The sequence below is a fragment of the Lampetra planeri genome, chromosome 25 (genome assembly GCF_965212315.1).
Source record: "Lampetra planeri chromosome 25, kcLamPlan1.2.h2, whole genome shotgun sequence".
Classification (NCBI taxonomy): domain Eukaryota; kingdom Metazoa; phylum Chordata; class Hyperoartia; order Petromyzontiformes; family Petromyzontidae; genus Lampetra; species Lampetra planeri.
In genome coordinates, this window is record NC_136131.1 from 657,407 (window position 1) to 680,475 (window position 23,069).

At 46.7% G+C, this 23,069-nt stretch overlaps 1 protein-coding gene across 1 annotated transcript in view; it reads left to right on the forward strand.

Annotated features, from left to right (window-relative positions):
• Positions 1 to 796: 796 nt before the first annotated feature.
• The window catches only part of LOC144727497 (uncharacterized), a 37,758-nt gene continuing 15,485 nt past the window's right edge, over positions 797 to 23,069 (forward strand). The window contains exons 1-6 of the mRNA XM_078606373.1: positions 797 to 2,097; positions 9,253 to 9,379; positions 10,820 to 10,957; positions 15,364 to 16,780; positions 20,647 to 20,828; positions 22,179 to 22,249. Coding sequence (XP_078462499.1) covers positions 15,491 to 16,780; positions 20,647 to 20,828; positions 22,179 to 22,249 — 1,543 coding nt within the window. The 5' untranslated portion in view covers positions 797 to 2,097; positions 9,253 to 9,379; positions 10,820 to 10,957; positions 15,364 to 15,490. The remainder of the gene's footprint in view (positions 2,098 to 9,252; positions 9,380 to 10,819; positions 10,958 to 15,363; positions 16,781 to 20,646; positions 20,829 to 22,178; positions 22,250 to 23,069) is intronic.

Sequence of the window (23,069 nt, forward strand, 5' to 3'; positions counted from 1 at the left end):
CCGCGTTCAGCAGCACAAGTTCATCAGCGTGAAGCTCGCCAACCACGCGGGCGGACGGCGATGACCCAGCCACGAGGGCTGGGCCCAAGTCGCCCTTCTGCACTCCGAGGCCCCCCCCCCCCCCACGGCTCCCTCCCTGACTCCACTCACCCGTCCCCAGGACCCCGGCCCCCCGCTCTGCCCTCCTCCTCCTCCCGCACCACCCGCAGCGCGGCAGACAGAGGGGGGCCCCGCATGGCCCCCCACGCGCTCCGCACCGCGCATGGCCCCGCGGCGCCGCCACTCATCGCGGCCGGGTGAGGGGTGGGGGGGGGCGGCAGGAGCTGTAACTAAACTCAACTTGAATGTACTATGACATGGGGACGCACACCCATGTTGATTTCGTCGTTGCCGGTATGGAGACGGCTGTACGTCGTATGGGCCTGCAAACTCAATTCCCCTGCACAAGAATGGGGGGGGGGGGGGTGTGAGCCGTGTGGGTTGGCACGGCGAGCGCAGTGCGCACAATGAGCGCGAACCCCACTGTATCACTGTACAATCACTGTGCACTGTACAATCACTGTGCACTGTACAATCACTGTGCACTGTACAATCACTGTACCGCTGTACAATCACTGTGCACTGTACAATCACTGTGCCACTGTACAATCACTGGACACTGTACCATCACTGGACTCGAGCAGACCGGGGAATCGATTTGTGGTGAATCGGAATCGCGTCGCGAGAATCGCTCCGCGTGGTGGGGGGAGGCAATTAGCGCGCGCTGTGATGACGTCATCGTGAGGGAGCGCGCGCCGCGGGCACCCCCGTGACGTCATTAGAAGCGGCGGAGACTCCGCGCGTGAGAGGTCGGCGCTTGCGATACAACCACAACTACCACCACAACTACAACCACCACCACCACCACAACTACAGTACTACACCACAACCACCACAACCAATACACCACCACTACTACAACCACAACCATCACAACTACAACCACCACCACTACTATAACTACAACCACAACTACTACACCACAACCACCACAAATACAACCACAACTACTACAACCACAATCATCACAACTACAACCACCACAAGTACAACCATCACCACAACTACTACAACCACCACAACTACAACCACTACAACCACCACCACAACTACCACAACCACCACTACTACACCACCACCACTACAGCACCACCACTACAGCACCACCATAACTACACCACCATTATTACAACTACACCACCACTATTACAACTACACCACCACTACTACAACTACACCACCACTACTACACCACCACCAATACACCACCACTACTGCACCACCACTACTACAGCCACAACCACCTCTACACCACCACCACTACAGCGACTACTATAGTCACTACTGCCTCAGCCACAACAGCTACTACAATACACAGCATCGCGTGCTACTACTCGAAGCCACAGCGTCACGTGCTACTACTACAAGCTACAGCATCACGTGCTACTACTACAAGCCACAGCATCACGTGCTACTACTACAAGCTACACAATCACGTGATACTACTACAAGCCACAGCATCACGTGCTACTACTACAAGCCACAGCATCACGTGCTACTACTACAAGCTACACAATCACGTGATACTACTACAAGCCACAGCATCACGTGCTACTACTACAAGCCACAGCATCACGTGCTACTACTACAAGCCACAGCATCACGTGCTACTACTACAAGCCACAGCATCACGTGCTACTACTACAAGCCACAGCATCACGTGATACTACTACAAGCCACAGCATCACGTGATACTACTACAAGCCACAGCATCCCGTGCTACTACTACAAGCCACAGCATCACGTGATACTACTACAAGCCACAGCATCACGTGATACTACTACAAGCCACAGCATCACGTGATACTACTACAAGCCACAGCATCACGTGATACTACTACAAGCCACAGCATCACGTGATACTACAAGCCACAGCATCACCATCACCACCACTCGCTGCTGGCACTGCCCACTGCCAATCACCGCAGACAGAGCGCCGACTCCGCCTGTCGCGTGGACAGCAGCGACACGGGGACAGCAGCAGCAGCGTGTGTGAGGGTGCGAGACTCAGCACTACTACAGCTACAAGCTCAACTACAGCACTACCACAACTACAGCACAACTACAGCACTGCTACAGCTACAGCACTACTACAGCTACAGCACTACTACTGCTCTAGCACAACGACAGCACTACCACTGTAACAACACACTTACAATACAGTACAACACACACGGGTCTGGTAACTGAAGGATGCCCGTTTACATGTCTCGCAGGAGTATTTGTGCGTGCTATTCGTGTCTGTGTTTGTTTCGTCTCTGTATCAGTGCATGTGTTTGCGTCATTGCCTCTCTATGGGGCCATCCATTTAGTACGTAACGCAAAAAATCTGTCAAAATGTGACCCCTCCCTGTACGCACGCGTACTTTTTACACCCCCCCCCCCCCCGAATACCGACTACTGTCACCCAGGAATGTCTGGCCTTAACGCTTCTGACGTCACTCCACATCGACCAGCCCCCCTCATTAATATTCATGAACAGGTGACGTCCTCCAAATGGACACCCCCGTCATTAATAATAATTAGCGGCTGACGTCACTCCACATGGGGTGGGCGAGGCGCCTCCCCCTCCTTGGCGTCAACTCACAAGTCACAACCCTCACTGCAAAGGCAGAACCCTCACGTCACGCGATCTCCATAACGCTGTTGAGACATCGAAGTAAAAAGGACGTCATGATGAACAAGGGATTATAATTAAATAGGTCTGTGTCACCCAAGGCCGTAGCCATGGAGTCAACATTGTGGGGGACCAAATCTTCTAGGGTGTCTGGGGGTCCCAACCCAGAAAAATATCTAAATTTGAAAACCAATTTCATGCCTAAAATATTTAAACATTCACTAACACATGGGATGGACTTTTTAATTTTTTTACAATAATGTCTAATAGTGTATTGTATTAGATTGCTCTGTTTTTACTTTTTTACTATTTCTTGATGCATTGTATGTAATGGCAGAGATTAGGGATTAATAAAGTACATCCATAACCACAATAATATAAACAGAAATCTATGCATTGATTTATATGAAGACAAGTCCAGATATTGTGACCAAGGTTTAGCAAATTGTTGTTTTTATTTACATAGCATAGCAAAACAATTGTATACCAATATATTGGGGGGGACATTTTTAGCATATTTGAATATTGGGGGGGGTGTGTCCCCCCAATATATATTATAATTACGGCCTTGGTATCACTGCATTAATGCAATGAATATCATGTCATGGTCTGCTTTTCGTTTGCAAGTTTCAGATTTACTGCAATACACCCGTCCTTGGATGGGCAAAAGGCTAGGCCTATAGAACGGTCGATATTTAATCCACGCAGAAACGATCAAGGATGAATAATATTAACGTGTTTAAGCAAACGGATAGTGAATGCAAGCTCTCTGTGTATGTGTCTCCATGTCTGTGTTTGTCTCTCTCTGTGTATGTGTCTCTCTCCATGTCTGTTTGTCTCTCTCTGTGTATGTGTCTCTCTCCATGGCTGTGTTTGTCTCTCTCTGTGTATGTGTCTCTCTCCATGTCTGTGTTTGTGTCTCTCTCCCTGTATATGTCTCTCTCCATGTCTGTGTTTGTCTCTCTCCCTGTATATGTGTCTCTCTCCGAGCTTGCATTCACACCTGATGACGGTTGCTTATGTTGCAATGAAAACGTCTTATATTATTTATTTTATTTCTACGTGACTTTACCGAAATAACTAAAGAGTAATTCCTGCAGTCACGAAAGCTTAAAATCAAGTCTTAAATGTATTTATAATAGAATTATCTTCATCCTGAGTGTATGCTGCTGCTGTGTCCTGTATAGCGCCTGAGGTCCTTGATAGATGGAATTATTACGGCAGACCCCTTCGTTACTCAGCTAGAAATCCAAACACGTGATGTTCTCTAAATATTTCTATACGTGCGGCAAACTGCAAACCGGCTATCTCGGCCTCGCTGTGCGCTGCTTTGCACCGCTAGTCGAGTAGATAACCATGTGTTCAATAAACCCTCGGAGCCAGGATGACCGTCCAACTCCGATCGTCATTTATTGATTGTTACAGGTAAAACTGGTGAGAAAACACAGATACAGCATCTGTTATAATTCGGAAACACCCACACAATGAACACCACAGCATCAGAACATTGTCTCAGATAACAATAGATCCTGGAAGGACCAGGCCCCCACATTACCCCTGAACAACTAGACAAAGGCACAAGCTGGTGCGTTGCATACAGGCACATAGTGTATTCATCCCACTGCACCCCAAATGTACAGCATTACACTTAACACTAAACTGTGGATGAGATACTTCGTCATCACTCTCAGGATCGCAACATAGGCACAAGTCTGACTCGACCTACTAAATCACGAGTAACATCCACAATAAGGAAAGTCACAGGCTTCGTTACTAACTAGGCCTCGTATTTACTACAACAACTTAACGGCACCATAAAGGCATTTCCATTGCTATAACGGTCATTCCAACATTACAACAGCATTTCCAATATTATAGGAATATAAACAACTTACAGATAATGATAATTTAGGAGCTTTCGTGACTGCAGGAATTATTCTTTGGTTCTTTTCGGTTAAGTCACGTCTAAAAATAAAATAATAAATTAAAATAACATATTACGACGTTTCGATTGCAACACAAGCAATCATCATCAGGTATAAAAGAAATAGCAACAAAAATCTAACTAGAAAACTATAGACAGACATACAAGCAGACAGACATCACAACGGCACACAGAGAGAGGACACAAATCGGCACAAAGAGAGGGGTCGTTTCTGTGACGGTCCCTTAAATATAGAGAGGGGGGGCGGGGACGGAGAGAGGTAGGGGGCAGAGAGAATTAGCATATCAATGAGTGTACGGCAACGTACTGCTGTTGCAAGTAAGATGACAATGTGGAACAGGCACGCAAAATTGAAAACGGGCACGCAAAATTGAAAATTAGGAGACAGGCACACGAAAATTAAATAACCTAGCAAAATATCGAAATGTGATGTAATACAACACAGAGAGTCGGTTAACACACAATTAACGCATAGCCTGGTTGATTACGTGTTTCAAAATTTGCTAAGTTAGAATTTTAAGTGTGAAAATTCCAAAGAGAGGACACAGGCAGAGAGAACAAATAGCCAGAAAGAAAAAGGATAAGCTTAAAACTTCCCCGTAGAAGTGGTTCAATCTTAATTTAGGAGCTTTCGTGACTGCAGGAATTATTCTTTGGTTCTTTTCGGTTAAGTCACGTCTAAAAATAAAATAATAAATTAAAATAACATATTACGACGTTTCGATTGCAACACAAGCAATCATCAGGTATAAAAGAAATAGCAACAAAAATCTAACTAGAAAACTATAGACAGACATACAAGCAGACAGACATCACAACGGCACACAGAGAGAGGACACAAATCGGCACAAAGAGAGGGGTCGTTTCTGTGACGGTCCCTTAAATATAGAGAGGGGGGGCGGGGACGGAGAGAGGTAGGGGGCAGAGAGAATTAGCATATCAATGAGTGTACGGCAACGTACTGCTGTTGCAAGTAAGATGACAATGTGGAACAGGCACGCAAAATTGAAAACGGGCACGCAAAATTGAAAATTAGGAGACAGGCACACGAAAATTAAATAACCTAGCAAAATATCGAAATGTGATGTAATACAACACAGAGAGTCGGTTAACACACAATTAACGCATAGCCTGGTTGATTACGTGTTTCAAAATTTGCTAAGTTAGAATTTTAAGTGTGAAAATTCCAAAGAGAGGACACAGGCAGAGAGAACAAATAGCCAGAAAGAAAAAGGATAAGCTTAAAACTTCCCCGTAGAAGTGGTTCAATCTTAATTTAGGAGCTTTCGTGACTGCAGGAATTATTCTTTGGTTCTTTTCGGTTAAATCACGTCTGAACCACTTCTACGGGGAAGTTTTAAGCTTATCCTTTTTCTTTCTGGCTATTTGTTCTCTCTGCCTGTGTCCTCTCTTTGGAATTTTCACACTTAAAATTCTAACTTAGCAAATTTTGAAACACGTAATCAACCAGGCTATGCGTTAATTGTGTGTTAACCGACTCTCTGTGTTGTATTACATCACATTTCGATATTTTGCTAGGTTATTTAATTTTCGTGTGCCTGTCTCCTAATTTTCAATTTTGCGTGCCCGTTTTCAATTTTGCGTGCCTGTTCCACATTGTCATCTTACTTGCAACAGCAGTACGTTGCCGTACACTCATTGATATGCTAATTCTCTCTGCCCCCTACCTCTCTCCGTCCCCGCCCCCCCTCTCTATTTTTAAGGGACCGTCACAGAAACGACCCCTCTCTTTGTGCCGATTTGTGTCCTCTCTCTGTGTGCCGTTGTGATGTCTGTCTGCTTGTATGTCTGTCTATAGTTTTCTAGTTAGATTTTTGTTGCTATTTCTTTTATACCTGATGATGATTGCTTGTGTTGCAATCGAAACGTCGTAATATGTTATTTTAATTTATTATTTTATTTTTAGACGTGACTTAACCGAAAAGAACCAAAGAATAATTCCTGCAGTCACGAAAGCTCCTAAATTAAGATTGAACCACTTCTACGGGGAAGTTTTAAGCTTATCCTTTTTCTTTCTGGCTATTTGTTCTCTCTGCCTGTGTCCTCTCTTTGGAATTTTCACACTTAAAATTCTAACTTAGCAAATTTTGAAACACGTAATCAACCAGGCTATGCGTTAATTGTGTGTTAACCGACTCTCTGTGTTGTATTACATCACATTTCGATATTTTGCTAGGTTATTTAATTTTCGTGTGCCTGTCTCCTAATTTTCAATTTTGCGTGCCCGTTTTCAATTTTGCGTGCCTGTTCCACATTGTCATCTTACTTGCAACAGCAGTACGTTGCCGTACACTCATTGATATGCTAATTCTCTCTGCCCCCTACCTCTCTCCGTCCCCGCCCCCCCTCTCTATATTTAAGGGACCGTCACAGAAACGACCCCTCTCTTTGTGCCGATTTGTGTCCTCTCTCTGTGTGCCGTTGTGATGTCTGTCTGCTTGTATGTCTGTCTATAGTTTTCTAGTTAGATTTTTGTTGCTACTTCTTTTATACCTGATGATGATTGCTTGTGTTGCAATCGAAACGTCGTAATATGTTATTTTAATTTATTATTTTATTTTTAGACGTGACTTAACCGAAAAGAACCAAAGAATTACAGATAATGCTTCTTAAGCTCCCACAATGGACAAGTGCGGCTGTGGTCTCACTGAGATGCGATGCGTGCCGCCATCTTGACTTATCTGTGTAATGGCCGACGCCCCCGTGGTACAGTGGAAATCTAACATCGTCACTTCCTGGTCACGTGACCAACATTAGCATCAAAAAACAGGAACTTCCTGTGAACGTACGCTCCCCATCTGCCGTGAGGCAAGACACCGGCCTATACCGTTGTTTTTATTCATTTACCAGTTATGCAAAAAAAAACGATTTTAACAATTCCACCGATCAGCAAGTGAGTAAGAGGTTCGATCAGAGGCTCGGGAAAGATCGCTAAAGGATCTCTACGTTTCAGTTTGTGGCTGAGGAACCCTCGTGGATGGTCATTGTGCAACCAAGTAGATGCGACTTACATGAGTGTATTTTCAGCATGCAATATATAAATCTAACATCCAAGCTTTCGTGACCAATAGGATTCATAGTTGAGTTTTGGGCCCAATCAGACAGTTGCCATGAATCTAAACTGCCTGATGATGCTGGTTGTAACTTCCAGCGAAATATCATATCCAATTGTTACATTTTTGTGGATCACTCTCCAACACACACGTGTGCTGAAGCGGTAATAAATTTGCCACTTTTGTTCACGTGACAACTTTATCCATTGGATTTGTAGCGTGGAGGATCTACGACACATATTTTACTGACTTGATTTGACTCAAAAATCTATTGTGAATGAATGTATGTACTTACAGTCGACCCTCAATTATCCACGCTAATGACGGGGAGTACAGCCGCAGATAATTCAAACCGCAGATAATCCAAAAACATTCATTCTAGATTTGAAGCTTTCGTAACTGCAAGGATTCATACTCTTAGGTTTTTTCGGTAAAGTCACGTAGGTAAAAATAAAAATAAAAAATATAAATAATATACATAATAATAATAGATATAAAATAATAAATCACGACGTTTCGGAGGCAACACAAGTCTCCGTGATCAGGTGGGACCGTCACAGCTAAATTTGCTGTATCAAGTGAGGAAAAATCCAAGAGACAAGCTCTTAAATACAAGTTAAGGGGGAGGGGGGCTTATCTGAATGTGGTAGCCAGGGTATGGAACTTTACCGAGTGTTGACATCCCCAGCGTTTAACAGTACTGCTTTTTTGTATTTGGATTGTCAGCCAACACCGGCCGCAACCCCGAGTTGAGATGCACCAAATGTTCTCTTTTAGCCCCGCCCACCCCCCCCCAACACGTTCCATTTCCTGGCTACCACATTCAGATAAGCCCCTCCTTCCCTCCCCCTTGTATTTAAGCGCTTGTCTCTTGGATGTTTCCTCACTTGATACAGTAAATTTAGCTGTGACGGTCCCACCTGATGACGGAGACTTGTGTTGCCTCCGAAATGTCATGATTTATTATTTTATTTCTATTTTATTTTTTTACCTACGTGACTTTACCGAAAAAACCTAGGAGTACAAAAACATTAATTTTATGTGGATCTCTATGCCAAAAACCACGAATATCAATAGACCGATCGATGCGCGTGCTCAATGATAACACTTTCCTGGTCCCGCTCAGAAGACTCGGTCCACTAAGTGGACAGCAGCAGAGTCACAGCAATCAACATCAATCAAACTCCGTCCACTGTTGTAAAGATATGCAACTCCTGTGCTGTAGTAGCGATCACATGGTTTCCGGATTAACCGGAGCACATATTTCTTCGGTTTAAGCACGTGACTTGTAATAAATATTTCCAAGAATAGCAATGTATCACTGTTTTTAAATGAGTAATTTGGACTTAAGGGAAAATCCATTATTTAATAATTAATGTTAAAATCTCTGGTGCGTGCATAATCTGCCATTTGGATAAACCACACGCGAATAATCGAGAGTCTACTGCATTTGGTGACCTTTAATTAAGCTGTCTAACACGTGTTGTGCTTGTTTCGTTCTGTCCGATTTACCCTAGGGGGTTTCACGCTGGCATCGTTGTACATTGATGGCACTTACGTTGGACAGCACAATCGAGAATTGTTAGAAAAGATTCACCAAGACCTTGAGCTGTTCACTCAGCAGCTGTCCCTTAAAAAATACAGGTGAGAACGGAGAAGGAATGCATCTCCGCAGTGTTGTCAGTGCTGGTGAGTTGGAATGTGGGGCTCCAGTTTATATTTAATTTAACGGAGTTGCTGAGCAAGCAAGTTCTGAACCCAAAATGTCTCTCAAAGTTGTAATTGTAGAGGGTTTTATCCAATGCGTGTTTCGGCTATGTACGGTTTACTTGATGAGGTCTGTTTTCCCGAACACGGGGGACGATATTTCGCCGCTAAGATACTCATTCCCTGCACCAACAAGTAGTGTGTGCGTTCGTCCCCAACACTCACGTGGTCTCACTCTTTAATCATGGCCCCTAAGCATAAGTTGAGTGGTGGTGATTGATACAGTCATGGGTTCGATCCCAACCCTGCCTGATGCCTGTATATTTGGAGTTTGCATGTCTCTCCCCGTGGTCGCGTGGATTTTTTTCCAGGTCCCCCGTTTTTTTTCCCCTCCACGTTTAGAATCAACATGCGTTTAGAGTATTTGGCTGCTATAAATTTCCACATGATAAGCCACTCCGTTGAACCATAATTTGTGATGGCCAGGCCGCTTCTGAAAGAAACTGTGTTCGTGTGATTTACGACACGCGACATTGGGAGAAATGGACATGCCTGCGCCGCTTGTCTGTGGAGCTGCTCATGATGCTCCAAATGCATCGCGGATGCACACCGTGCGACCCGCACGTTGATGCCGTGCAGAGCAGGGAGCATGTCAGGACTTGCCTGAAATAACGAAGGTAGTGGCCGCTCCACGATGCTTGTGGAGTCAGCTCGGCCCTTGGAAGGGTGGAACAGTGGCATTCTGCTTTACAATCTAGAGCAGATTACGAGTTCAAATCTTGTCTGGAAAGAAACTCATTCTGCTGGCGTCAATCAAATGCATTCTGAACGATTTAATGAGAAGTTGTGTGTGCGGCATGTCCATCGCTGCCAACTATATTATGTTTGGCTCGAGTGTCAGCTTTACCCTTGGGGACATGGGAACATGTTATGCAAGCAGAGACGTCATGCTTGCTGTTAAGAAAGCCGAGTTGGCTTGGGGAGGACGCATCCCTAGACACGACGATGGCCGGTGGGTCGAGGCTAACGACAGTAGCAGCCAAGGGAGGGAACACGATCCCGAGAATACATCCACCGTGGAGACGGAGCGATGAAATCAGCTCATGCGCTGGGCTTTGGAATAATTACCGCGCCCCAATACTGTGAGAGATTGCGAAGGGTTGGGGAGGTAGGCTATCGCCCAGCAGTGGATAGATCAAACAATTCTGAGCGATTTGCTCTTCTCTGAATCAGTGGTGGAAGTTCCCTATTCCTATCTCGTGGGCACTCTCGCTACGCGAGTCAGACAGCGTGCAGGATAGATCAAGGCCAATGCCATTCATGAACTGCACCCAAGCTTGTGGTGCGCTCTACGTGGCGGGGGGGGGGTGTGTGCAGGGTGCTGGTGTTCCCACCGCTGAGCAGCCGCTGCCGGTTCCTCACCCACACGGCCGTGGGGCACCACAAACATCTCAGAAGCTTCTCCATCGGCGTCGGCAGCCAGCGCCGCACCGTCGTCTGCCACAGAGACCTGCGGTACAGTCCCTCCCCAGCCTTTACTCTGTGCTACTCCTATTAGTATTACAGTAATCCCTCGTCTTCTTGGTTCTTTCGGTAAAGTCACGTAGAAGGGAAGTAATAAAATTATAAAAATAAAACATAATAAAATAATTCTCACGACGTTTCGGCCACAACGCAAGCAGCCGTCCTCAGATGAAAACCAGGTCTGTCGAGGCGACAGCGTCTGAATGAAACAGCACCATGCTTGGAGCATATATTTAAGCTGGGTTGGAAGGGGGGGAAAGGGCGCCTTGAGAAAAGAATTTGCATATCAAGAGGAATTTAGCATATTTATGGGAAATGCAGGTATGTGATTAGTACTACTTATGCCCGTGCATTATGCAGGATTAGCAGCATCAAAGGGAGGGGATATGGGAAATGCAGGTATGTGATTAGTACTACTTATGCCCGTGCATTATGCAGGATTAGCAGCATCAAAGGGAGGGGATAGGGGTAGCATTAATAAAGGGAAGGAGTGGTAATAGTATGTAGCTGCTGTAACTAAAACCACCACGTAAACAACTAAAGTATAAACTACATAGTATCATCAGTATACTAAATATACTCTACAATAAGCTGAGTTACTAACAGTAAGTAATACATTACAATTCTACGTCATAAAAAATATAATATGCTTCCATCTAAACTTTATTCTCTTACATCACACGAGTCTACACCTTACTATATACTGCCATAGACAAACCCAACATTAAATTATATACTGTATTGCTATAAACCACCTTATACATTGTAATATTACACTATGTATTATTCTACCCACCCTAATATATATCACACTGCTGTATAAAGAAAGACGGTCAATGGTACAGTGTATAATAACAAATAGTATAAAATTTATATGCTTAATACAATGTACAAAGTAATATATTGTATCGTAATTGTATAGTGAATATACAGCAGTGTGATATACATTAGGGTGGGTAGAATAATACATAGTGCAATATTACAATGTATAAGGTGGTTTATAGCAATACAGTATGTAATTTAATGTTGGGTTTGTCTATGGCAGTATATAGTACGGTGTAGACTCGTGTGATGCAAGAGAATAAAGTTTAGATGGAAGCATATTATATTTTTTACGACGTAGAATTGTAATGTATTACTTACTGTTAGTAACTCAGCTTATTGTAGAGTATATTTAGTATACTGATGATACTATGTAGTTTATACTTTAGTTGTTTACGTGGTGGTTTTAGTTACAGCAGCTACATACTATTAACACTCCTTCCCTTTATTAATGCTACCCCTATCCCCTCCCTTTGATGCTGCTAATCCTGCATAATGCACGGGCATAAGTAGTACTAATCACATACCTGCATTTCCCATAAATATGCTAAATTCCTCTTGATATGCAAATTATTTTGTCAAGGCGCCCTTTCCCCCCCTTCCAACCCAGCTTAAATATATGCTCCAAGCATGGTGCTGTTTCATTTAGACGCTGTCGCCTCGACACCTGGTTTTCACCTGAGGAAGGCTGCTTGCGTTGTGGCCAAAACGTCGTGAGAATTATTTTATTATGTTTTATTTTTATTATTTTATTACTTCCCTTTTACGTGACTTTACCGAAAGAACCAAGAAGATGAATCCCTGCAGTCACGAAAGCTTTAAATCGAAAAGTAATCCCTCGGTTAACGTTTTTAATCTGTTCCACGAAAACTACCGTTAACGGAAATAACTGTTAAATCGAATATAGGAATTATGTGTTAAAAGCATTAATCCGTTCCAAGACGATTGGAAGTTTACCTTTTTTTACCCTAAAAACATAGTTTATAACATTTAAACACTCAATATTAATAAATAAACATTAAAACATATTAAAGGATTAATATTAATAGAAACATTGCATTCACTATGAATAAGTTTAAAAATAAGTAAAAATCACCGAGTCTGCAAGAGAGCTGTTTCCACTGCCAAAACAGAAAACGTTATAATGTAAACAAAGCCAGTCGAGCTCTTAGGTTTTTTCGGTGAAGTCACGTAGGTGAAAAATAAAATTAAAATTAATAAAAATAATAATAGAAATTATTTTATTTTATTTATATTATTACTTTGATTAATTTTAATTAGATTTTTCACCTACGTGACTTTACCGAAAAAACCTAAGAGTATGAATCCTTGCAGTTACGAAAGCTTCAAATCTAGAATGAATGTTTTTGGATTATCTGCGGTTTGAATTATCTGCGGCTGTCCTCCCCGTCATTAGCGTGGATAATTGAGGGTCGACTGTAAGTACATACATTCCTTGCAGTCACGAAAGCTTCAAATCTAGAATTAAAGCCAGTCGAGGTCTAAACGCTCATAAATGGGCGTCGCTGATTGGCTCAGGGCACGGCTCAACCCCACTTACGAGCGCTCAGATTGGCCGAAATTGGCGCCCCACGTGCATAATGAAAACTTACTGTTAGTTAAAATGTTAACGTTAGTCGAAACCATGGGGTCCTATGGGAGGCGAGACGTTAACCGAAAAAATTGTTAACCGATTATGTCACTGTTAACCGAGGGGACTCCTGTTACCGTGCTTGTTATCACGGAAGGCCTTGCTGAGTCTCAAGACTCTTGTTTCACGAGGCTCTTGTCAACGTATTTTTGCAGTAGAGGGCGACTTGGCTGTGCGCAGTCCAAATGTAGTCATTGGCAGGTGATGTTTAAATACAGGAATTGTTCCCGCAGTAAGTTGCTGTATTGTGCGTTATGTATCGTGGGAGACTTCTGTATTGGGATGTTCAGCCAATAATGTCAATCACAACGAATGTGGTGGTTTTTACAGTCAGAGGAAATGAGAGAACCCCGAGGAAACCGATTCAGAACAGAGGGAGAACACACAAACTCCAGACACAAAGATGCCCTAGTCCGGAATCAAACTTTGCTGCTCCATACTGCATGGCACACGCTCTACTACGGCGCTGCCACCCTGGCGCTCCTCAGATGAACAACAAAATGACATTTGCAACTCTCCCAGAGAGTAGTCAAGCGTGCTAACCTCCCATTAGCCAAGCGTGCTAACCTCCCATTAGCACGATTGGCTACGTACGGTGTGAAAGAAGTTCAACATACACACACCCGTATATAATGCTTCCCGCTGTGTTTGAGAAGAGAAATTGGAAGTTGGCACCGATCTACTTCTCAAGTCACTTCCCTTGTACTCTTGCGCACGTGTAGTGGGTACAGACGGAGACTCAGGCTTACTATTGGAGGCAAAACATTTATTAACGTAACACCAACACTATTAACACAAAGCGGTAACTGCCCCTTTACCAGATAACCTATGGTGGTGGACCACCAGGCTAGCTACCCTAACACTCTGGTTTAGCTACAGCGGACCGAACCCCAACTCGGGTCCGGATGTGTTGGAGACTCGGCATAGAACGTAGATTTCTTCATGAAGACAACAGCAGCCAGTTCCACTGGGAACCCGGCTTTTTATCCTGTGTGGCGGGGCTCACTCCGCCCCTAACCACGACCCCCTTCTCGAACTCTCGAGGAGGCTCTCCACTGAACACGTGATCCCCCCAGCCCCCCCTTTGGGGGTCCCTGGGTAGACACCTCCGGTCACGTGTCCTCCGGGGTCAACCAGAGTGCCATGGCCCCCTGAAACCTCGCTCCGAGGCCGGCACTCTCGCCCCCTACCCTGTAGGGGCTGGCACTGCTCGTAAAGCGGGGTGTCATCCTTGCCTGCCGGACAGTGCTGCCCGAGCCCCGCTAGGGCCGGTACTGCATCCCCCTTCAGCGGTGTCCGCAGTGGCAATGTGTTGCATAGCGTGCCTTTCCCAGGCTGGCCACACACAGCGACGTGCAACGATGTCGCTGCACATGCATGGTGGCACATCCTTGTATTCTCTCGTCCTTGCCATGCTCGTATCAATCGATTGCTGTGTAGAGGCGTCCCTATGCCTCGTCAGCTGTGAAGGTTTGATTGACCATCCCTCGCCATGCCGGTCAGTGTGGGTAGGTGGTGAAGGGGAAGTTTCCATGACTGGTTCAGCGATCACTCGCCACTAATGTTAGCCACGGTCGGGAATCAAACTCAAGTCACCAGGTTCATAGTGCAGTGCGCCAATCACTGCACCACTGCTCCACCCTGAGTATATCAGTTACTATAGCACCCAACGGCCGTGAATTAATGAAAACCTTTGGTACCATTCGTTGAACTGGGACCCATATCTCACAGAGAGGGTGCCTTGCCTTTAAAAATCGGGCAGTCCATCAACATTGGTTCAAGCCTGACTGCTGATGAGACAAGTGGGGCTGATGGGATGTGTAAAAACATTTTTTTAATTTTTTACATAAATGGAAAATGCTTGAAGGAGGCATGTTGTCTGCTTAGTTATGATGTACAAATCGGGATGTTTGGTTGGTTTCAGGTGCTCTCCACAAGTCGGTGAACCGTCAAACCGCAGCGGATATTTTTGTTCCGAAGCTCCGACCGCGTCGACCCGAGCTGCCGGAGCGGGCGAAGGCGCGAGGGTTGCGGGCGGCGGTAGAATCGGCATGGAGGGTAGGAGGAGCGTGGGCAACCCGGCACGCGGGCGCCAGAAGCGACCGGACATCCAGCTGTACGTGCCGCGGGGGCGGAGGCACGAGGGTGCCGCCGAGAATGGGGAGGGCGGCGGCGGTGGCGATGTGCCGGAGGAGGCCGCGGCAGGGGGGGCGGTGGTGGGGGGGCGTGCGCGGCAAGGAGGCGACGCGGACGGCACGGCTGCCACGGCCGCCGCAGCGGAGAGGGCGTCCGCAAAAACCAAAACGAGTCGGCGGGGGTCGACACACGACCGCAGGGATGTCGCCAGGAGGAGCGCGGCGCGACGTGGCGACACGACGGTCGCGGAGGGCGCCGGCGAAGTTGCGCCAACGCCGAGCGATTCCGTGGGAATGGGCGCCGATCTCGGGGGAATGGGTTTTGCGAACGAGCAGGGCTCCGTGCAGGGCAGTGATGATGATAATTCAAACGATGCCACTCCATCCTTGCCCCTAAATGTTTTACGGGTGTCAAACGACGAGGCGCCGCCCGGCTCCGTCGGGTTCAAACGCTTGCCAGGGGATACGGACGTCCGTGAGGCCGACGACGCGGACGCCGCGCGCTCCCACAGCGGCCGCCGGAGTGCCGTGGAGGCGCGAGTCGCCTGCGGTGCCGCCAACGCGCCAGGAGACAGCGGCGTGGACCCTGCGCTACACGGCGACCGTAGGGCATCGCCTGCCGTGCCCTCGCAGGCCGACTCCCAGTGCTCGCGGTCTGCCAATGTGCCTGGCTGTGAGAAGCAGCTTTTAGCAGCGGAGGCAGATGAAAATCCAAACAGCCCACCCATCACTACCAAAGACAACTGGGATGATGACGATGATGATTTATCGAATAAAACTCCAGCAAAGGGTCCTGTACCTGCCACACCACTGTCCCTTGCAGAAGAGTTACGGTCCCGCTGTGTGGTGGAAGTCGGCGATGCTCATTGCTTGTCGGAGGTGGCTGCCCCGGTCGTCACGTGTGATGCCACTCTACCGGCAGTGGTGGGAGTAGATGTGGGAGGAGAAGCGGGAGGAGATGCAGGAGGAGATGCGGGAGGAGATGCGGGGGGAGATGCGAGAGGAGATGCGGGGGGAGATGCGGGAGGAGATGCGGGAGGAGATGCGGGGGGAGATGCGGGGGGAGATGCGGGGGGAGCTGCGGGGGGAGCTGCGGGGGGAGCTGCGAGTGGCGGGGATGGAGGTGAGGAGGAGCAGCAGGAGGACAGCTGGGACGCCATGTTCGATGACAGCGGAGAGTGCCTGGATGGGCAACTGATGCAGGAGGTGATGACGCACGCGTGAACGCTCGCCGTATGTGCAGCGAGACGCACGTCACACGCCGCGTGTCGCACCGCGCTCTTCGGTGCAAGGGCGACCACTGCCGTACCACGCAGTGGGTTTTTGCGGCTAGTTTACAGTACAAACACATGTCTACGGGACCTTTTTTGTCAGTATCAAAAGATGAAAATGAAGAATAAGTTTTACCCTTTCTGACAATAAAATTCCTTTTTTCATACTTTTACACTGGCAAAAACGGCCCTATGATATAGCTGCTCAACCCAAGCTATACATGCTCTGATACGTGCATTGTCTTTGTACTGTTTGCATTTTACTGTTGTCTGGTCTGACACAGCTGAGACTAGGCCATAAGGAAGGCTTTATCTGGTGTAGGCCAATCGGTTTCAAAGACAATGCATGCATACATTAGCAGAGCATTATGGGACCTTTCTTGCCAGTATCAAAATTCGTAAAACCTATTGTTATTAGAGGCCGATCGAAACTGAATTTCTGGTTTCGACTGAAAGTTACAGATTTACTTTCGGCCAAAACCGAAAGTTAAAAATTTACTTTCGGCCAAAACCGAAACTATGCCGAAACCGAAACTATGCCGAAAGAGGCCATTTGCCAACTTTCGGCGCCGAAACCAAAACCTACTTTCGGTCGGCTTCTAATTGTTATATTATCTGAGCATGTTTGTTCGTGTGTTTTACCACAAGTACGTGTGGTTAATGCAGACTTGATTCCTTGAAAAAGGTATCTACTTGGTGTTTTAACATCTTAACACCTCTTTCATTGCCAGAAAGGGTAAAAAAAACTTGTTATTTTTTATAGTATGAACACATAATCTCCTCGTGTATTTTCACCACCACATAAGATCGCTTTCTATCGTCAAAGCAACCTTACACACTATGCCTTTACTTTAAAAAGCTGTGTAGCTCTTTTTCAGAAATGGCCTGGCTATAAATGATAGCTCAACGAAGTGGCTTATCGTGTTGAAGTATATTGCAGCCAATAAATGTGGAGGGAAAAACTGGAGGACCCGGAGAAAAATGGATGCGACCATGGGGAGAGAGACACACAAACTCCAAATATACAGGGGTCGACATCGAACCCACGACCTCCTGTATACCAGGCGAGGTAGTTAACATCTTTCTACCATGACACCCTAACAGAAAGGGTACTTACCAATAAAAGTCTGGCAGTTCTCCGGGATTGGTTCAAGCAAGCTTCATTGTTGATCATACCCCGAATTTCATAATCAGTCCAGAGTTTTTATTGTGTTCACAACCAACGTTGATAAAATACGCACTCCCAGAAAGCCGAGCGGCTGATGGGATGTGTAACGTCGAGGAACAGACATGTGGAAGAGTAGGCGTATCGCCCTGCTTAGCCACGTTGCACGTCCAGTTGTTTCCATCATATGTGTAGTGACTGAATGTCACTGTGTAGTGCCAGACTTGCGAAGCCACAGCGGATAATGTGTTGTCATTATGTGCAGCCCAGTTACTGGGCGTAGTTCCAGCCCTTGCGGGGCTTGGGTGAGCGCTGGTTAGTGCGGAGGCACCACGTACAGTATGCGGTGAGAGAGCGAGAGGGAGCGTCAGCCAGCCAGGGTTACATTGGGGCATGATACGCTGATTGACCAGCTGACACGTGACCGGATGATATTGGAGGGGGATCACCGGTGGACGGGGGCCGCTGGGCAGTCATGTGGTACAGTGAGGGAAAAAAGTATTTGATCCCCTGCTGATTTTGTACGTTTGCCCACTGACAAAGAAATGATCAGTCTATAATTTTAATCGTAGGTTTATTTGAACAGTGAGAGACAGAATAACAACAACAAAATCCAGAAAAACGCATGTCAAAAATGTTATAAATTGATTTGCATTTTAATGAGGGAAATAAGTATTTGACCCCCTCTCAATCAGAAAGATTTCTGGCTCCCAGGTGTCATTTATACAGGTAACGAGCTGAGATTAGGAGCACACTCTTAAAGGGAGTGCTCCTAATCTCAGCTTGTTACCTCTACCCCTCCCCCTGGTTGTGGCGCATGTGTGTCAATCATGACCACCACACCTGTATAAAAGACACCTGTTCACAGAAGAAATTAATCAATCATATCCCAAGCTCTCCACCATGGCCAAGACCAAAGAGCTCTCCAAGGATGTCAGGGACAAGATTGTACACCTACACAAGGCTGGAATGGGCTACAAGACCATCGCCAAGCAGCTTGGTGAGAAGGTGACAACAGTTGGTGCGATTATTCGCAAATGGAAGAAACACAAAAGAACTGTCAATCTTTCTCGGCCTGGGGCTCCATGCAATATCTCACCTCGTGGAGTTGCAATGATTATGAAAACGGTGAGGAATCAGCCCAGAACTACACGGGAGGATCTTGTCAATGATCTCAAGGCAGCTGGGACCATAGTCACCAAGAAAACAGTTGGTAACACACTACGGCGTGAAGGACTGAAATCCTGCAGCGCCTGCAAGGTCCCCCTGCTCAAGAAAGCACATATGCATGCCCGTCTGAAGTTTGCCAATGAACATCTGAGTGATTCAGAGGACAACTGGGTGAAAGTGTTGTGGTCAGATGAGACCAAAATGGAGCTCTTTGGCATCAACTCAACTCGCCGTGTTTGGAGGAGGAGGAACGCTGCCTATGACCCCAAGAACACCATCCCCACCGTCAAACATGGAGGTGGAAACATTATGCTTTGGGGGTGTTTTTCTGCTAAGGGGACAGGACAACTTCACCGCATCAAAGGGACGATGGACGGGGCCATATACCGTCAAATCTTGGGTGAGAACCTCCTTCCCTCAGCCAGGGCATTGAAAATGGGTCGTGGATGGGTATTCCAGCATGACAATGACCCCAAACACACGGCCAAGGCAACAAAGGAGTGGCTCAAGAAGAAGCACATTAAGGTCCTGGAGTGGCCTAGCCAGTCTCCAGACCTTAATCCCATAGAAAATCTGTGGAGGGAGCTGAAGGTTCGAGTTGCCAAACGTCAGCCTATAAATCTTAATGACTTGGAGATGATCTGCAAAGAGGAGTGGGACAAAATCCCTCCTGAGATGTGTGCAAACCTGGTGGCCAACTACAAGAAACGTCTGACCTCTGATTGCCAACAAGGGTTTTGCCACCAAGTACTAAGTCATGTTTTGCAGAGGGGTCAAATACTTATTTCCCTCATTAAAATGCAAACCAATTTATTACATTTTTGACATGCGTTTTTTCCGGATTTTGTTGTTGTTATTCTGTCTCTCACTGTCCAAATAAACCTACCATTAAAATTATAGACTGATCATTTCTTTGTCAGTGGGCAAACGTACAAAATCAGCAGGGGATCAAATACTTTTTTCCCTCACTGTATAAAGGAGCTCTCGGGAACCTTCGGGAAAGAGCTCGAGAGATCTAGAAGGTGGGCGGGGCGAGGGGAGGAGCCAGCTCCAGCCCAGGCCGATATAGCGGGGCCCCGTGAGGGGCTCAGGGTTCTTCGGGTTGTTGGTAAAGAAGATCCACGTCGGGTTGAAGAAGCCTTTAGCCACGCAGTCCGGGACCCAGCTCGTGGTCCGGACCAGGATAGCGGGACTGTGTCTAGTTCTGCCGTAGCGTGGTTAGATGGGCGTTCAACACCCAAGTGTAGGTTACGTTATGTTGTGTGTTGAGTTGGTGTAATAAATAGTGTTGCTCCCAAGACAACGTCTGCGACTCAGTTGGACTCACTACATATGTACTCGGCGAGCCTCGCGCAACAGTGCTACACAATAGCTAGGTCGCATGGTTTAGGTGGCGAATTGTCCGCTCGATGATGTCAACCATTGGTAGTTCACTGATCGATGTTGGGTCTCTTTCTGTTGTTTAGCTCGCAGGCAACCTGAAGCCGGAGACGGTGACGACGCTTCAGGAGCCGCAGTTCGACTACTATGGCTACCGGCCAGCAGAGCCCGGCTGGGATGATGGCGACTTTGGCCACGTCCTGGAGATTTACGGCTTCCCAAGTGGCTTCCGCACCGAGGACCTCATCTCGGCGTTTTCCGCCTTCCAGTACATAGTCCAGTAGCATACTCCTGGTCTGTTGAGTTCTCACCCGGTTAAAATGAAATTAATTTGAACTTGAACATTCCGAGTCGAAAGCCTACAGAGAATGCTTAGATTTATAATCTCAGGGTGCTTTACACCCACGGTGGTGAGATGTTAACTACCTCACCTGGTATACAGGAAGTTGTAGGTTCAATCCCGACCCCGACGCTTGCATATTTGGAGTTTGCGTGTTCTCCCTGTGGTCGTGCTGATTTTTCTCCGGGTCCTCCGGTTTTTCCCTACACATTTAGAAACAGGTATATTGAGTATTTTGGCTGCTATAAATGTCCATATGATAAGCCACTTGTGGCCAGCTCGCCTCTGGAAAATAGCAATAAAAGCCAATGGGCTTTACGTAGTAAAATAAAATATATAGTTTATGATGACATCAAACAATGGCCTGTTACTTAATTTGAATTACATCAGGGGGATCTTTAATGTCCACTGTGAAGTAGATGGCACTTAGTGTGTGATAATACATTGCAAAGTAATAACCGGGGTGTCCTGCCGGAATTTGAACGGTGCACCTCTGCGAGGAGTTGCGAATGCACAACCGCTGTGCTGCAAGAGTCGCGGTCATGGTGGTCACTTTCCTCGGTCAATGAATTCACCACAAGTGAACGAGCCACTTCTTATTGACAATGGTGCAGCTTCACTCAGATATATCGGGAGCATTTCTCCCTTAATGGCTGTCAATTGTTTTTTTTAAACCATTACCACACGAACTCCGGTCATCCTCACAGCCGCTTTTGACTAGCTCAGTGGCTTTTTAATATCCTTGCGATATTAGTAAGCCACTGGAAGCTGCGCACTTTTAAATCATCTAGATAGAAAACTAATTTCTTATAACTGCTTTTTGTGTTTAGTTTGTTGTCCTTCTCCCGCACCTCCGATTAGCGCGGGTGGCTACTTACGGTGCTAAAGAAGTTCAACGTACATACACACATACATGTGCGTATGTTTACGCACATGGCACCAAGTACGCTCGTGAGCTTTGCCCCGGGATGTACGTGGACGTGTTCAAGCATGTCACGAGTTTACGACAGGGCTAGGCGTGACCGAGCTGCGCGTCGGCCTGGGGCCGCTGTCACGGCAGGTTGCTGCAGCGGTGGTTCCCGTGTACCGTGTGTGCCGTGCGTACCGTGCGTGCCATATGTACCGTGTGTGCCATGTGCCGTGTGCGTACCATGTCCCGTGTGTGCCACTTGTGCCATGTGTCGTATGTGCCATGTGTCGTATGTGCCATGTGCCGTGTGTTGTGTGTGCCACTTGTGCCATGTGTCATGTGTGCCACTTGTGCTGTGTGCGCCGCAGGTCGAGGGGCTTCGACGTGAAGTGGGTGGACGACGAGCACGCGCTCGGCCTGTTTAACAGTCCCATCGCCGGTGTGTTCCCCTCCCTCTGCCAATGTCTCTCTCGCTCTGCTTACCGGGATTTTTTTCTCTTATCGTCATCGCTGCTTGTTCGCTCGGCAAAGTCTCGTCAAATGTCAACTCTCTTTTGTCAGGAGGGTCTTGCCACGTTTTCACTGTCGGAGGCGATGTCGCTGCGTGTAATCCCAATTGAATAATTTTTCAGCATTGGGATGTTTGGCCAATACCGGTTAATATTAATGAAAATTTCAACTTATAGAGCACCTTCCATCATGATATCTCAAGGCGATTTGCATCGGTGACAAGGAGGGGAACGGGTAAGAAGTGACCAAGTTAAAATAATAAACGCCTTCTGAAAGGGAAATGATTTTAGGTGGGACTTGAAAGGTCCCGGACAGCCTTTGGCATGAGTTCCACAATCCAGGCACCACGTTTTTGTTATTGGGTGCAAGAGCCGTATCGTGCATGAGTACATCTAATCGGCATAATCATTGGTTCACTGCAGCTCAAAGACTGAGTCCCTACAAGGCGTGTGGTGAAGTTAGAAGATGTCCAATGTGTGTGCTCAGCATTTGAAGGCCTGAAGACCAGAATAGGTGATTTTGCCAACAATGTGTTCAGGGAGGCTGTTCAGTATCTAGACAGCAGAGTGAAGAAGGGAGCTTTTGTCCAGGGAGCATGTTATGGAAACAGTTTCATTATGTGGTGGGTTTTTTGCTATGGGAGGAAACCGGAGAACCCAGAGGAAACCTATGGAGAACAGGAGAAGAGCTCCACACAGAAAGGCGCCCGAGTTGGGAATCGAACCGAGGCCCCTTCTGGCTGCGATTGA